Source organism: Solanum lycopersicum, chromosome 7, assembly GCF_036512215.1.
Source record: "Solanum lycopersicum chromosome 7, SLM_r2.1".
NCBI lineage: Eukaryota > Viridiplantae > Streptophyta > Magnoliopsida > Solanales > Solanaceae > Solanum > Solanum lycopersicum.
Window position 1 is genome coordinate 54,085,743 of NC_090806.1, and position 17,409 is coordinate 54,103,151.

Below are 17,409 nucleotides of genomic sequence, written 5' to 3' on the forward strand. Positions count from 1 at the left end.
AGTGTGATAATATTTTGAACAATTTTAGTCTTTTAAATTTGTAAGAAAATTAAAACTTTTTAATCTCCGTAAAAAATTAACAATTTATGTTGTTAAGTTCGATGAAAATCATAATAATAGTAAAGAATTAATCATAAATACAAAAAAGATTAATTAAATCTTAAAATATACTGATAAGAAAATAATAAAAATTAACCTAGAAAATGCACTTCAAAAAAAAAAAAAAACAAAAACTATACCTCTAAAGGAAAAAATGAGTCTCCATGAATTCTCTCTTCTATTTTTATAACTCTCGTCAAATCTAACAGATAGTTCAATAAAAATATATAAGTCTAAAAATTTGAACTTTTGATAAATTAAATTTTCTTTAAATGGTTCAATATAACACTATTTTAAACCTAGATTCAAATATAAGGGACCATTTTTGGCATAATCTGTAGTTTGAATATATATTTAAAATAAAGATGATAACGCCAAAATAGACACAAATAATGAGTAAAGGAGAAACACTCGCCTCAGACATCGCTAATTCAAACTTTGTAAGAAATTCAAACTCTCTCTCTCTCTATTCTTCTTCATGTCAACAAAATAACAAAAAGTTCATTTTTTTATGTCAAACTAAACAGTTTTTTTATTATTTTTTTATTTTTTATGTTCAAATTTGTCTATGCAATGGCGATAGAACCTATGGATTTGTTTTTCATAATGTAAATCTGCTCATCTTAGCAAATAAGCAATTTTGAATGTTGAATTGTTTTAGTTTTACAATTCTGTGAATTGGGTTTTTGTATAATTGTAAGATTACGTTATTCTTGTAGTTTTTGCGATGTCGAAAATTGGTGGAAATGAAAAATTGTTGGATGATATTGAAGCTCTAAATAAAGCTTTGTGTTCGGATAATAAAGGTGGACGGAGGAGTTTGATGTTAGGAGCTAGTAATCGTTCAACGTCTGTAGGAAAAACCCATCAGAAATCGAAGAATAGAGATGATTTATCTGGGAAGGAGAATAAGAAATCCATTTGGAGTTGGAAAGGCCTAAAATCTCTAGCTGTTAGGAACAAAAAATTTAATTGTTGTTTTTCTGTTCAAGTACATTCTATTGAAGGGTTATCAACATTATTTGATGAGCTTTGCCTTGTTGTGCATTGGAAGAGGCGAGATGGTGAGTTAACGACTCGTCCTGTTGTTGTTTCTAAAGGGGTAGCTGAGTTTGAGGAACAGTTGACTCATACATGTTCTGTATCTGGTAGCAAGAATGGTCCTAATCAATCAGCAAAGTATGAGGCTAAACATTTTTTGTTGTATGCTTCTATATATGCTACCCCTGATCTTGATTTAGGAAAGCATCGCGTTGATCTTACTAGGTTGCTTCCTCTTGCATTGGATGAATTGGAGGAGAATAGCTCAGGCAAGTGGAGTACTAGTTTCAGGTTATCAGGTAAGGCTAAAGGTGCAACCATGAATGTTAGTTTCGAGTATCACATCGTTGGGAAAACTTTTACTGTGTTTCCTAGCAGTACGAGTCTTCTCGATGTGAACAACTTGAGGCGCAATAGTGAAAAGATAGCAAAAATTTTGGCACAATGTGAGCAAAGTGATGAGCTGAGTAAAACAATGAGGCGAGCGGGGAGCCTTCCTGCTCGATCTTCTGCTTCACAGTGTTCAGCTGAGAATATAAAAGACCTTCACGAGGTTTTACCAGTTCCTTCGTCTGAACTTTCCGTATCTGTAAATGTGATGTATCAGAAACTTGAGGAAGAGAAAGTGGAATATTCAGTTGATTGCAAACCGCAGATAGATGTATGCTGTGATGATGTTAAGACCCTAAAGCCCAACATAGCCTTGCTATCGGAGCCTGAGAAGGGAAATATTGAAAATGCGGACGATTTAAGTGAGGTTTCAATCAGAGATCAAGGTATAGAAGTTGCCTCAGAGGTACAGGAGGAAAAAGAAGAAGAAACCACGAAAACTGGTGATACTCCTTCGGAAGAGAATGCTGAACCTAATAGTAGTTTTGGGATGTTCAATGAAGAGGAGCCACAGCTTGCATTGTTGTCCAAGGAAGTTGACACTCAGAATAAAGATCTTTCAGCGAGTACCTGCAATTTCGAGACAGACAAATCTTCCAAAGAGTCGATCATGAAAGAATTAGAGTCTGCCTTAAAGAGGGTCTCTGACTTGGAAAACGAGGGATTTGATTCTCAAGATGATGAAAATGAAGTTATAAATCATGATGGAGGCTTGAACATAAAAGGAAACTTTGAGGAGCTTAGGAAGGGAAAATCCCTAAGCTTGGATTATGACGCTGAATCTGTGGCTAGTGATTTTCTGGATATGCTAGGGATAGAGCACAATCAATTTTCCCTGAGTTCTGAAAGTGAGCCTGATTCCCCAAGAGAACGACTGCTGAGGCAATTTGAGAAGGATACTTTGGCCGATGGGGGTTCCTTGTTCAACTTTGATGAGGACATTGATCACCAAGACTTCGCTTGTGATGCTTCAACTGGATCCGATTGGAGGAGCATTTATGAGGATTTCGATTATTCATGTAATGTAGAGATGCCAAAGATAGAAATCGAAGCAACAAGCAATAAAATTGGGGCGTCGATGTTGGAGGACTTGGAGACAGAGGCTTTGATGTACGAATGGGGCTTGAACGAGAGGGCATTTCAACGTTCCCCTCCTAGGAGCTCAAGCGGTTTTGGAAGCCCAATTGATATTCCTCATGAGGACCCTTCCGAATTGCCCCCTCTTGGAGAAGGCTTAGGACCCTTCATTAAGACTAAAAATGGAGGATTTTTAAGATCAGTGAACCCTTCACTTTTCAAGAATGCTAAGAGTGGGGGGAGCTTGATAATGCAGGTATCCAGTCCAGTGGTGGTTCCTGCAGAAATGGGATCTGGCATAATGGACATACTGCATCATTTAGCTTCTATTGGAATTGAAAAGCTCTCTATTCAGGCAAATAAATTGATGCCTTTAGAAGATATTACTGGCCAGACAATGCAACATATAGGATGGGAAACTGCACCAAGCCTAGATGGAACTGTGAGGTTTGAATTTCTCTTTCACTTGTATTTGAAATCACGCGCATATTTAGCACATCATATCGATTAACAAATTGTCTTATATGATTTCTACCTACTGCAGACAAGAATTTTTGCAGCATGAATTTGAGTATGGAAAAAATATGGCTGGTATTCAAAGTAATAAGGGGAAATTGCACAGACCAAAGTCCAGCAGCAAGTTGGAGTCAAATTCTGCCGGGCTTGACAAGGACTCAGAATACGTATCACTAGAGGACCTTGCTCCTTTGGCGATGGATAAAATTGAAGCCCTTTCAATTGAAGGTTTGAGAATACAGTCAGGCATGTCAGATGAGGACACACCTTCTAATGTAAGCTCAAAACCCATTGGTGAGTTTTCAGCCATCGAGGGAAAGAAGGTCAACTTTGGAGGAGCTGTAGGTCTAGAAGGAACTGGTGGATTGCAGTTACTGGACGTTAAAGACAATGATGGTGGTGGTGAGGTTGATGGACTAATGGGCTTATCTCTCACTCTTGATGAATGGATGAAGTTGGACGCCGGAGAAATTGATGAAATCAGCGAGCGGACGTCCAAACTGCTTGCAGCTCATCATGGTACCTGCACTGATTTGTTTCGTGGTAGGTCGAAGAAACGTGGCAAGGGTAAGAACTGCGGGTTGTTGGGAAACAGCTTTACAGTGGCCCTAATGGTGCAACTTCGTGATCCTTTAAGGAATTATGAGCCAGTTGGTACACCTATGCTTGCTCTTGTTCAAGTGGAGAGAGTGTTTGTAACACCTAAAGCTAAGATATACAGCACAGTTTCTCAAGTTAGAAAGAGCAATGAAGATGATGATGATAATGAACTCAAGTCCCCCCAAAAGGAAGCTGGTGGTGTGGATGTGAAAGAAGAACAGATTCGTGAGGATGAAGAAATCCCTCAATACAAAATCACTGGAGTACATGTTGCAGGTTTAAAGACAGAACAAGGTAAAAAGAAATTATGGGGTTCGTCAAGTCAACAGCAATCAGGATCGCGTTGGTTGCTGGCGAATGGAATGGGAAAGAAGAATAAGCATCCATTAATGAAGTCAAAGGGTATAAATAAATCATCAATAGCAGCTGCTTCTTCTCTAGCAACTACAACAGTGCAGCCTGGTGAGACGTTATGGAGTATATCATCACGGGTGCATGGTACAGGGGCTAAATGGGAGGAATTAGCTGCATTAAATCCACACATCAGAAATCCAAATGTTATTTTCCCTAATGAAAAGATTAGATTGAGGTAGCATTGTACGTAGAACATCATTTATAGTACTTACTTTTTCTTGAAGAAATCATGATTTCATATCACAATGTAAGCTAAATTATTAGGCTTACCAATGTTGAATACAGGACACAACTAGAAAAAGACCAATAACAAATTCTAATGTATTTGGCAATGACCCCTACCTTGAAAATTGAGATCCAGTGATGTATGTCTCAGAGAAAAGGCATAGTTGAAAGGAAAAATGGAAGTAATAGATTACGGTATCATAATAAGTAACTTCTTTAATGGATATTTTGTGAAGATAGAAGATATAGGAGATTCGACCATGGCAATAAAGGATTTCACATTGAACCATGGGGAGAGCAGCTTGCAGATACAGCAGTACGGGTATCGTTACAGCAAATGAAGCTACTGCAAGACCAGCACGATTATATCTTACATCGCCCATCAAGTACATAATTCAATCTTCATTGACATGTTTTATTCTGACTAATCTCTAACCACTCAACTAGCTCGCAAGCTGTAACCACGATGAGGCAAATAAATGCTCAGCAGTTCCTTCCAAATCACATCATATACTAGCGTTTGAAATCATTGAGAACACGTTTTATGATCAAACAAGGAGCACCCAAAAACTACAGCTGCAACATATGCTTCAGACGAACTGCGTTTAGTTAGCATTTGATACTGAAAGTTTATGCATCTAATATCCAATTGTTTAGAGTTGAATAAAAGGGTGTCTTGAGGGAACTAAACTAGTTAAGCACCCTGATAAACATAAGAGACTAGGACTCTGACTACACATGCCTTACTGATATTTGTAAGATGGCAGTGAGCTGAGCTCAACATGAACAATTACAAGTTGTGGAACTCAGCACATATCTGATAGGGGATGTCATGGGCGTATCCTCTTGTTGCTGCATGAAGGGCATTTGTACTGCTTTATATGCTCGGCCTTGGCAGGGGTGATCTTCACACAGTTTCCATGGAACCACCTCTCGCACATGTCACAGAAAATCCAGAATTCATCTGAAGCATAGTTCTCACCACATGCACCACACAGAGTGTCGCCATGTTCATCTTCTTCTTCCTCATCAAATCCATCATCCTCATCTTTTACTTGAGGCTTTGAGTATTTACCCTGAGATTTAAAATAAAACAATGTGGATGTCTGCTGCGCCATGCATGGAAAAAAAGCAATGAAGCATGGATCTATAACTAAGATGTCAACACATTAGAGGCATAATGATACAGGGTATATGATACTGAATTTAGTTAGAGGAATATGGCTTAGTGCATTGAAATAGACACAATGACAATGAGGTAGATGCAGTAACATCTAGTCTAGATGATGATACAACAAGATACCCAGTGACAAGTTTAAAAGAGGATACTTCAGAAGACAGTAAACTTAGCACAAGCAACTGCAAGACGGCACAAGTTCATTTTATTTATTTCTTTTGAGAAGAAAGGTTTATTTTTCAAAGCCGTTCGATATAATTCACTAAAGACAACCAAAATGTACAAACGTAGTGCAAAGAAAAATCAAGTGTAAAATGTTGCACAACAGCAGCACCAAAATCACAAATAATTTTAGATAGAGAATCAATTTATGCAAAAAGGCCAATGATGAAGCAGCTGCAGGAGTTGAGGTAGACATAAAACATTGAATGAAGTTACATAGGAGAAATGATAGATTAATAATAATAACACAACACTAAGGCTTCATAGGAATCTCATAGTTTACCTTACACAATACCTCTTCTATCCAGCATTGACTTCACCCTAGTACCTAGGCATCTAAAAAGCCTCTTCTATCAAACTTAAGCATAAACACAATTGTAATTACTATAGTTCAAATCACTTTTAACTGACTAATAAGCCTTCCTCAAACTAGAAACGGGGTAACCATTACGTGACCTGCCCAGAAATGCATAGACGCAAGCCTGTTCTGTTTTTACACCGAACACCAAGGTAAGCAATTATACAAGAAAATGACAAATCAACAATATATCAACTTAGGAGGCCCGTTTGAACTCCTATACTATAACAGGGCAGAAAGATTAGTTTTCCACTGTAGGAGAACATTATACAAATGCTTCACTTTCCTGATTTCTACCTCTCAATGTTATTAAACTTCTATGACAATAGCAAAACATCACTAAATATGCCACTTACTGCTGTCGAGAGTCATCATACACATTTATAATTCAAAATGGGTGTGGATGATTGAAATCTGAACCATGGCTCAAAATCAGAGAGGATCCATCTAGTGATTCATTGACCATATCTTAGATTGACAAACATAAATTTAGGAAAGAATTCAGTGGCAATGTCCTAAAGCTGAAGGTTTTCAGCTAAATACTGTCCAAAGGGAATCCTTTGAACACTACTGCACAGCTACTGTTATCCAAGAAAAACATCTATTTGAGAGAAGAGAGAAGGATTGGGGACTGGAGAGGTTTTCAACAGTACCGCTTTAGAATTTGATTTTGACTTGTTGCTGCTGTGATTTGAAACTGTTGATTTATCCTTTACTCTCTTCTTGGCCACTCCAGTAACAACTTCATATATTGTTGGCAGATCATTCATCATGTTGAAAAGACGTTTCCTAGATGAAAGAGATCAAAAGAATTCAGTGAAGTGAAAAAATATCCCATACTAAGGACTCTAAATGAAGGAAATAATTGTTTTTCTCCATCAAAGAAATCACACATATGCCTGTTGGGACAATTCCTCCAAGCTTTGACATCTGACAAGGTGTAATTATAAGCATACTTCCAGAATGCTTTACAAAATGACACAGCAAAGACTTGTATGCTGTTCGCAACTATTTATGATTCAAAGCAAGATATTTGAAGAAAAGACACAATTCTGATATGATTAAAAAGGAAAAAAAAATATAAACAAATAAATCACTTGAAAGGTGACCTATTAAAATTACAAATAACCAAGAAACAATTTTCTTATATTGCTGTAGAATCAAGTTTACCTGTCAGCTCTATCAAAGCCGAATCTGGCACCAAAATAGAAGGAAACAGAGAGTAGCCATGCATCACTATGTACAGCAACTAGAGCTAACCATTCCTTTTCTTGCATCCCATCTCTAGCGAAGTTTATACCTAGTGCTGGCTCTGGAAGCTCTGGAGGCACCTCCTCAGCTGGCAAATTGACTTCCCACTGCTCACTTGGATATCCATAGAGGCAGAGATTTTCCTTTTCTGCAAGGTATCCAAATATAAAGAGACAGTAAACAAAGACTAATCACAATCAGAAAAACACTTGTTCAATAAGAAACAGCATCTAAGCACAGCGAAGTCAGAATACAACATTGGCGCCACCAATATCTTTATCATGCAAAAAGTATTCTAAGGACAAAATCAGGCACAAGCTTCAATCTTTTGTCACAGAATTTATTAAGTTGGATGAGAATTCACGAAATGATAATTAGTAATTTGAGACTTAAATCAATAACAAAGCTGGTCAGTAAGCAAAAAAGGAGCAGACAGAAAATGATCCTACATCTGCAATAGCAACTCAATCAAAGCGAAAAAATGAAGCCTGTATATGAAGTTAGACCAATATCCTCCAAGCTATGAAAACTTAAAACATCTGGGGATTGATTGCTAGAATCATATTGTGAGGGACAACATACAGTAAGAGCATAAGACCACAGTTACTATTCACTCATCTCCAGGTCAAGTCCACCCAACCGGTAAACATGGCAATTTCAGTTTGGGCAGAAAGCTTAACCAACAATCTAAATAAGATATTTCTCCCACAACTCATATGTCTGAAACATCTCCATTTAAAGTAGAATGAATTCACATTAAGCACACGGTACAGTACATAACAGAGAGAGTAGTGTTCTTGAAGCATTATGAACAGCTCTAGACGCAAGCAGAAAACCAACACCCCATTAAACAACTCTAAAATCTTGAATTGGAAGAGATATTTACCAGTAAAAACAAAATCTCAGTTAAAAGTCACGCAACAAAAAAGAAAACCATGTCTATACAAACAGGACAAAGGACAATACAGCAAAAAAAAAAAAACAGATTATCCAGTAGTTTAATTTTTATTAAATTGCTTATAATTGGAAAGAAAAGAAAAAGAAGGCGCTACATTCTTCTGTCCTTTGACCCAAAACCCGAAAATTTGATTGATTATTTTTATCTCAAATAAAAAAGGTTCCATTTGGGTCGCCATCAGAAACAGTAATCAGTTGGGTAAAATGTGAAAAAGAGCTAGCAAATAACAAGAAAACTGAAAACCAACCAAATCCGGTAAAAATTAGCGAAACACTGGAGAACAAACACAGAAAGCAACATACAGGCAACGGAAGAGAAAAATTTTATCAAAGGCGGAAATGTAAATTGGAAAAAGAAAGTAAAGATCTCTAACTAACCAGGGTCACATTGATGATAAAAATCCTCCACATCTGCAAAAGCAAGAGAAAAATGATGAAATGTAGCATAAACTTACAAAACAGAGCAGCAAAACAGGAAATTGTCGATACCAGTGGTGAGGGCTTTGATCATGCCGGTTCGACGGCCGGTAAAATCCTTAAAAACTTCTTCCACGGTGCGAGGATTGTACTGTGCACCTCCTTCCATCTTAACAATGGATCACTCTAAACAATTTTTCTGGTAATTTGAAACAACTTTTTGAGCACGAAAGGAATATAATTGACAAGGGCATTATCGTAATAATACTGGATCATTTTGGACGGAAGTGGAAATCAAAACACAGACCAATTCGAATGAACTATTTGTCGGACGTGGAATAATATCATTGGTGGATGTGAAGTTTCAAATGTTTATTTTTAAAATAAAATAAAATGGGAATTGAGGTACGTGTTGGATAAGATGATGGCACTAGCAAAAACAGAAATGCTAAATTCAGCAATGGCTTCTATATTTGGCTACTCAATCAAACTGTTAAATACTTCCTCCCTCACTAATTATTTGTTCACTTTTCCTTTTTTTTAGTTATCTCTAATTATTTATACATTTTAACAAATCAAAAAAATATTTTTTTAATCTATTACTCTTAATTAATTATTTTAAAAAGACATATTTTCTTGAAAACCTTAAATTTTTAATTCATCTACTTCATATTTAGTAAGGGTGATTATTATTTTCTTAATAGGTGTATCAGTTAGAAAATAGACAAATAATTAGGAACAAAAAAAATATTATTTCTTGTTTTAATGAATAGAATGAATTGTATTATTTTTCATCGTTACATAATGTCACATATTAAGAATTTGAATGATAAATATACAAGAAAAAGTAGAATATAATTTGTATTATAACTTGTAACCCTACCAAAAAAATAGAATACAAGCGAGTGCTACTTTGTAAAAAATAAATACTATTAACAAATAAAGAAAAAAATTAAAAAAAGATTAAAATAATAATATAATAACACAAATAGAATACAAGCGAGTGCTACTTTGTAAAAAATAAATACTATTAACAAATAAGACAAAAATTAAAAAAAGATTAAAATAATAATATAATAACACAAATTGATCGTGTACACTAAATGAAACTTTTAATTGTCATCCAACAATAAATTCAAACAATCCAATAAAATTCAAATAACAATCAAAAACAATAAATTCAAACAATCCAATAAAATTCAAATAACAATCAAAGCAAACATCGTATTAAACTAATAATACAATAAGCAACAACCATCCAAACTGGAATGAGGTGAGATGAGGAATTCAGTAATTAAATATTACAATATTAACCGATTTTCAAATTCCCAAAAACTAATCACTTTCGCTCATAAACATCACATTGTTTTCAAGTAAAATACTTTCTTCCGTCCAGAAATATTTGTCATGTTGCGCTTATCGGAAATTAATTTGACTAATTTTCATAAGTAAAATAAATCACATTAATTCAATATTTTAAACAAAAAAACTAGATATTCTAAAACTATATGAAAAGTACTATAAATTACAATTTTTCATATATTAATATGATGAAAAAATGCATCTTAAAATGTTAGTCAAAGTTTTTATAATTTAACTCTAAAAATAGAAATCATGACAAATAATACTGGACTTAAAGGAATATACTACAAAAAGTCAAACTTTGAAGCTTCAAAATCCATAGCTAAAAAGAAGCCTAGACATATTTGCAAACGAGACTAAATAAACATTAGTACGTATTGTATTAAATTACAAGCCGTGATGTTTTCCTCAAATGGTATATTATGCAAGTTATAGTTGAAATTTGAATACGAACAAGTCCTTCAGCTGAAAATCCTGGTGTGTACGTAATAACTTAGGAAAGTTTTTGAATACATAGATTGGAAGTTCACAAATTATAACTCCCTTTGGAAGAAAAAGCATCACACCAAAATAAAGAGTAAGCCATTCACACGAAAGAATGTCTTCCGCCTGTTATCACTCTCTAGTAGAGAGTTGCCATTTTACGTTTGGATCCTTATTCATACAAAACAACTCAGCTGGACCTATATTTCGACACCCTAGTATTGTTAGTGAGATGCAGTATAAATCAAGACCCTTCACATCTTTTTACCTTCTGAAAATAGGACACCAAAAAATATCATCAGAAGAATAAATATTTGAAAGGATGCACTTCCATTCCCTTGATATCACAAACTGCTCTTCATCACTGCAACATCAAAAGAAATGTATTTGAATCCTCGAATCCAAAGTTACATTTGAACTGCCTGAAACTCAACATTTCAGCTTGCAGCGAAATCTGAAGATACTGCAAATGATATTATCACAAACCAAACAGCCACGATTAGCCTAGACAAGAATTGAAGTTCATCAGCTTTCAAATTCAACACAGTGAGAAACAATGATCCACAAAGTGAAGATAAATGGATATATGAGGTAGCAGGATAAGGTAATACTTTAACAATCTTGTAGTCTCAGAAAGGAGCTATAACAGGAGCTAAATCAAAAGAATTTATAGCATTTACTGTTCTATGAATTATTAGATACCTGTTGGATATCATACTCTCAAATGTCTTTTCCAAATACTATTTTATGAGTTAATTTTGAAAATAGATTTTAGACATAACAAAATGGACTATTCCTTAGGCTGATAAAATAGGACATGACTTCCTTTCAGATTTCTAGAGGGATCAGTCATACTTGACCCAGTCTTCGACAGAGCAATTTTTTTTTCGAGACAGTTTAAAAGGGGCCGACTGTCCAGGTATATAGAAGGATTGCAGCCTCTAGAACCCTAACTAACAATATCCTTCAAAGAAGATTTATCATCTGTGTTTTCACAAATATTTTCTTAGACGATAATTAAGATGCCCAAAACCATATAACAAAGAAAAGATAGCAGAACAATAGCAGATGAAGTTGATATCTGCAACTAACCATTTTGCTTAGAGGACAGTTCGGAATCCTTCTTTGATTCATCATCCTTCTTCTCTGGGACAGTTTCTTCCAAATATTTCTGAATTGTCCTCCAATAATGATCACCACCTGCCAACCAGGTATCCATGTGCATCCCACTAGGAAATTCCACAAATAAGCATTGCCTGTTACGTGCCGCTGCCTTTGCATACAGCATCTGCATGTGGAATGGTGGAACCATCTCATCTTGTAATCCAGATAGGAAGAGGATTGGTTGCCTGATCTGCACTCAAAACAATCAGATAACATAAGCCAGACGTCTGAGCTAACTTGAACATAACAAGGACAACAAAAGCCAGAAATATAATTACAACCAGCTTCCTTCTGAAAAAGGGGGGAAGAGAACATAATTTCGACCAGCTTCTAGCAACTTAACAATAAATAGATAAAAGGCTAGCAGACACAGTTATTTCACAAAGTTAAAATAAAATCTAAGATGGTTCAGGCAACTATAATAAAATACAGATTCATGGTCGATAAGAAACCCTGCTGTTATCAAAACGTGCAAGAACAGTGACTAGATCTCTCAATATCACATCAATCGCATCTTATCTATGAAATTACAAATATACAACTGAGATGCAATTCAAGTGCATTTCATAGTAAATGAATACGTCAGAATTATTCACTTTTTTCTTTTCTAAATTTCATCTGAAAATCATCAATTAACCATGAAAATTCCAAATACAACTTGAAGCTATATTTGAAATTCGGAAAACACCTCAAAACTTGTTTTCACTTATTTCCATCTCACTTTTGACCATTGCATTTATTTCTCTTTTTTAAAAAAAAAAATGCCCTAAATGTTTTGTTTTTATAAAAAATGACCGTTTAAATCAGCCACTAGCCAGGGAATTTTAACAAGTGCAGAACTTTATAAAAAGTTTGTTTTTATTAAGCCATCCAAGTGATCACTTTCCAAGAAATTATAAGAAGAACAGAACTTAAGAAATTGCTTGGCAACATGCCTAAATTAAGTATCACTCTTTTATGCATTTTTTTGAAATGAGTGCTTACATAGGAGGTTAAAACATTGATTATATGTATGTGCTTTTACTTATGAAATCTTGTTTTTACTTCTCTTGGATTTTGATTTTTCTTTGTGTTCCTTTGAAATGGTAAAACAGGTATGTAGATAATTAGGCTGCTTTGTGTATGATCTGGTTTTCATTTCTTGGAGAGTTTCTGTTCCATTACTTTGTTGGTGCTTTTATGTCTGTTTGGTCCAATGTTAATGTAGATAACAAAATCAATGGAGCCAGCTGACTATTTCTGTATTTCTTTTTTTCTACAAAGATTCACTTTTTAAAAACGTGGTATCCTATTTATGATATTATATGACTATCCATTACGAGATATTACTCTTATAGAGAAATCAGATTGTATGTTTCATGTAAATTCATTACGTTTGATGGTTATGCTATTTTTTAAAAATTGAGGGGTACAAATCATATTTCATTATTTTCATGTTCTATGGAAAAGAAACATTCAAGAAGCCAAATATTCTTTTTTTGAAAATTAGCAACCAAATATTCTTTGCAAAAGCTATAACCATACACAAATCCATCTTCAACTTCAACTTCAGAAATCCCAAATAAAGTGAAAAATATTTAGTTTCCATGGCCAAATGCCTACTCAGAAAAAAGGATCAGAAATGACTTATCCACGTTACTACTTTAAAACACTTCGCTATTAGTCAAACCATGAAATATATTACCTCAATCCAACTTAATTACCCAGTTCTATTTAGTCCATCCTAAAAATTATGAACTATTTGCTAGAAACATAATTTTTATCCCTCCAAGAACTTAACTTAAACTTTACAAACTTGAGTGACATCTTCACAACTTTCTCTACCTTTAGTATACTCAATAAAACAAAAAAAATGAAGTTTACTCTGAAGAAAAAGTAAACTCAAGTCAATTCAAATGGGACAGAGAGAGTTATAAAGATGCATCCTCACCTCACCAATGACATCAATGGTATTCCATGGAGATCGAACAACAAAGTTAAGAAGCTTGAAACCCTTTGAGCCACTGCCACCAATGACCCACTTCAAGAATGGCAAGAGAACTCCTGCCATATCCAGGATAGAGGTGAAAGTATTCTCCAAAATGAGCCCAGCTACCTACATTAGTGAAAGAAAACTAGGATTTGAATGTCAAAAAACCATATCCAGGATAGAGGTGAAAGTATTCTCCAAAATGAGCCCCGCAACCTACGATAGTGAAAGAAAACTAGGATTTGAATGTCAAAACACATGTACAAGTTACACACCTTGGAACAGAAAAGTTTGGAATAAAACCCGGAAAGATAAAGACACAGAACAGAAAGAAACAAAAAAGAGGTTCATATAGATTCCCCTAAACAAAATAGACAGACTCTATTCTATGCAGCTTGACCCAGAACATGCTTAATCAACTATACGTAATTGGCAGTGGGAAAACCTCAAAAATAAACTGATCACCTCACACATCAAACAGGAAAATCATAAACAAGGAACTTGAATATCAAACAAGAAAACCATAATCAAGGAATATCAATTTGTAGATCATCTAAGAAACGCGGGAATCAAGGCATATCAATTTGTGGATCATCTAAGAAACGCGGGATCAACTGATGAATACTAATATAATTACCAAATCTAGATCGTTGGGTCACTCACATCAAACCATGGAACTGCATTAAGGGAGATTTTTTCACTTGGCATGTGGAATTAATGATTTCTGTAATACAAATAAAGATTCTGTTGAACATTCGACTACTATTACATTCTTTCAGATACCAAACTCTTCTTGTATGCATGAACTGGATGTAATATTGGATGAAGATTAAAGTATGTGGAAATGGAGTAAGATAAACAAACTCGGGTTCTGATGGGGTCTCAATACTAGAAGCACATCAAAAGTTTCTAGTTACATAATGAACAAATAGCGCAAAAGAGGATAATGTACTTAAAGAACATCACCGTCATGAGATAAATCGTAGAGGTTATACACCCAAGAGACTAACATCATAAGATTATATGGACTTCTATTTTATTTGAGAAAAATGGGAGCAAACATTCTCCTAAACTCATCCATTGAAGAAGTGAAAAAAAAAAGGAATTAAATCAGACATCTACAATATTACAAGCTAGTAACTTATCTTACGGTCAATAGTTTAGGTGCAGAAGAGATTTCTCTTTACTCTAAAGGGAAAGAAACGCAGCTTTGTTTTTATTCTAGAAAAGAAATAGTTCTTTTTTTCTTCGTCATATTTATAAGTTGCCCCTCTCATGCTGGTGATGAACTCAGATTAGTTTAGTTTTCGCTTGAAAGCTTGTATTCCTATCAAGCTCGAAAGAGTGCCTCTAAAGTTATTTACTTCAACCAGGTGGAGCCAAGAGCACCCATAGAGCATATAAGTTTGAAAGAAACTTGACAAAGTACTATAAATTCTCTTTCCGTGATGGAACCTATGTTGAACTCAAATTTAAGGAGTAAAAAGGAAACTAAACAAATTAGAGATAATCAGGCTTTATAACATTATTAGACGTAACAGCATGACAAAAAGAAAAATAAATTGCTACATTACCTTGTCAGGATTGTTTTTGGTAAGAACAGTGCCAACAGCTCCTCCAAGTGACCTTCCAAAGACTACTATTCTTGATGTGTCAATATCGGTCCTCTGAACTAAATGATCCAGTGCAGCCTATTGAACAAGACAAGCACAATTATGTAATTTCAAAAATAAGGTTTGGGTCAAAATCTATGAAATTGAGAAAGCTAACAAAACCTGAGCATCCTTTGTGATTCCATGTTGAGAAGGGTATCCATCACTGGCTCCGTAACTTTGTTACAACAAAATTATTAGAAAAAGAAAAAGACACTAGTTTAATCAAAGACAACACAGACAGGAAACTAACAAATAAGGGGAAATGATTTATACCCTCGATAAGAAAGCATAAAAACATTGCATTGCAAACGTTGTAACATTATGCGAACCATTTCAAGACGATGTGCAATATCTGCAATTAATTAGTAAAGGATAACCAGGATAACCAAAAGAGATAAAGTTGACTTTTACAACACGAGTGCAAGAAGAAGATTAAGAAAAGGAAGGTCTGCAATCATTCAAGAAGACATTATAACAAAAGGATACTTCCTGCATTCTCTTGAAAAAAGATGATAGTAGGACCTGCAGAACCAAAATAGTATCTCAGCATAAATTACGCTAACCAGCAAACAAAAACTAATCATATGTGGACAACACATCCAAATTAGTTTAAAATCCTTGTAAGCACCACTTCCTACATCAGTAGAAAACAATGCGGAAACATCATAGCTGTGCATGCTCCAGCTAGGTGGTTAGGTTGCTAACTGTACTGAAAATATATTAGTTTAAAACTTCAAATGAGATACTGACTTGGAGTTCAAAGGTGAATGCCGATATTGCATTTGACTTCAATTCTTGCTCTGATAGATGGTTAACTAGCAACCCTGCCACCACATCCATACTTCTTGCCTTGGCAACATAATAACCACTATCATATACACTAATTTACAATCAGGATTTTTAATCTCCGCTGATAGATGTTGATGTGCATCTATCTGTAGCAGCATTCTAACAGTTTGCCCCCACTAGATTTTGTCGAAACTATTGGCAGACATAGGTACCAACTAATTCTAAACTCTTGGGATCCAGGAATTAATCATTTTCCATGAACAACATAGCTCATTTGCACAAATAAATTACTCAAAGAATCATTTATCAAGTAAATTTGAGGAACAAATCAGAAAACCGCATCAACCAATCTTATTCCGTTCAAAAAGTAACTCTTATTTCTATAAACATTAATCCATTCTTTCGCACAATTCAGGTAAAACATAAACTAAAAAGGTTGTACAAGTGAAATTAGGTCAAAAATCATCCACAAGTTCACTAGTAACTTGAAAAAATATGGATGAAAATGACAAATCGAAAACAAATTACGGCCATCTGGTGTAATTAGAGTAGATAAAACATAAGAAAAGGCAGTTTAAGAGAGACCTCTGCAGTCAGGGAAGAGTTTGATGAACCAAGCATGAAGACGAACACCGTCTGAAGATCTGAGCCAAACATCTTCGTAAAGGAGTCGAAGTCGAGCGGGAGTAATTGGATATGCCTTAGTGAGTCCAGGTAAGACGGGAACATATACAAGTTTTTCCTGAAAGGCGACCAGTATTGCCATCCCGGCGACCACTATTCCTCCCACTCCGTACAGCAACAAGCTCATGTACGACACCATTTCTGTTCCCTCAAGCTAAGCTTTTTTGAATTGACAGTAGCAATTGGAGGAGGAAAATGAGTGAAATTCTTGTGTAATGGTTGTTAACTCCTCATGTCTACACTGATATGCCTTTTTGTTTCACCACCGATCCCACCACGGCGTTACTTTCCTGCTTCTACCATTTTATTTATTTTCAATATTTTATTTCATTAAGACTTAATTAAATATTTCTAAATTAAGAACCCGTTTGAATGGGCTTAATAAAAATAGTTTCTAAAAAATACTTTCATTTGAAAGTGTTGAAATTTATTTTTAAAACAAATAGTTATGTATTTGGATAAAAGTGTTGAAGTTAAAAAAAAATTGTTAATGTGTTTGGCAAATAAGTGCTGGTAAACACTTTTTTTAATCAAAATATCTAAAATGCTCTTAAAAATT

General features: G+C 34.8%; 3 protein-coding genes across 6 annotated transcripts; 1 reads left to right on the forward strand and 2 right to left on the reverse strand.

Moving 5' to 3' along the window:
• Positions 1 to 453: 453 nt before the first annotated feature.
• Positions 454 to 4,406, forward strand: LOC101249939 (protein PLASTID MOVEMENT IMPAIRED 1-RELATED 1). Of its 2 annotated transcripts, XM_010325718.3 has the most exons (3): positions 454 to 539; positions 819 to 3,054; positions 3,152 to 4,406. In XM_010325718.3, the coding sequence occupies exons 2-3, from the start codon at positions 827 to 829 to the stop codon at positions 4,314 to 4,316; spliced, it is 3,393 nt and encodes a 1,130-aa protein (XP_010324020.1). In that variant the 5' UTR covers positions 454 to 539; positions 819 to 826; the 3' UTR covers positions 4,317 to 4,406. The 2 variants fall into 2 exon arrangements, with proteins under 2 accessions (XP_010324020.1, XP_010324019.1); XM_010325717.4 differs by lacking the exon at positions 454 to 539 and having other exon boundaries at positions 546 to 3,054.
• A 545-nt stretch (positions 4,407 to 4,951) lies between these two features.
• LOC101259267 (PHD finger protein ALFIN-LIKE 4) lies at positions 4,952 to 9,215 on the reverse strand. Its single transcript, XM_004243680.5, has 5 exons — positions 8,817 to 9,215; positions 8,706 to 8,738; positions 7,290 to 7,518; positions 6,773 to 6,908; positions 4,952 to 5,438 (listed from the first exon to the last, which is right to left on the reverse strand). Exons 1-5 carry the CDS (start codon positions 8,911 to 8,913, stop codon positions 5,193 to 5,195), a joined length of 741 nt encoding a protein of 246 aa, XP_004243728.1. The 5' UTR covers positions 8,914 to 9,215; the 3' UTR covers positions 4,952 to 5,192.
• Positions 9,216 to 10,566: 1,351 nt separating this feature from the next.
• Positions 10,567 to 17,166, reverse strand: LOC101258973 (alpha/beta hydrolase domain-containing protein WAV2). 3 transcript variants are annotated; one of them, XM_010325715.3, is made up of 8 exons: positions 16,752 to 17,166; positions 15,864 to 15,899; positions 15,651 to 15,729; positions 15,498 to 15,552; positions 15,297 to 15,413; positions 13,684 to 13,848; positions 11,682 to 11,943; positions 10,567 to 10,953 (listed from the first exon to the last, which is right to left on the reverse strand). In XM_010325715.3, the coding sequence occupies exons 1-8, from the start codon at positions 16,987 to 16,989 to the stop codon at positions 10,934 to 10,936; spliced, it is 972 nt and encodes a 323-aa protein (XP_010324017.1). In that variant the 5' UTR covers positions 16,990 to 17,166; the 3' UTR covers positions 10,567 to 10,933. The 3 variants fall into 3 exon arrangements, with proteins under 3 accessions (XP_010324017.1, XP_004243727.1, XP_010324018.1); XM_004243679.4 differs by having other exon boundaries at positions 10,567 to 11,052; XM_010325716.4 differs by having other exon boundaries at positions 10,567 to 11,093.
• Between the last annotated feature and the right edge of the window lie 243 nt (positions 17,167 to 17,409).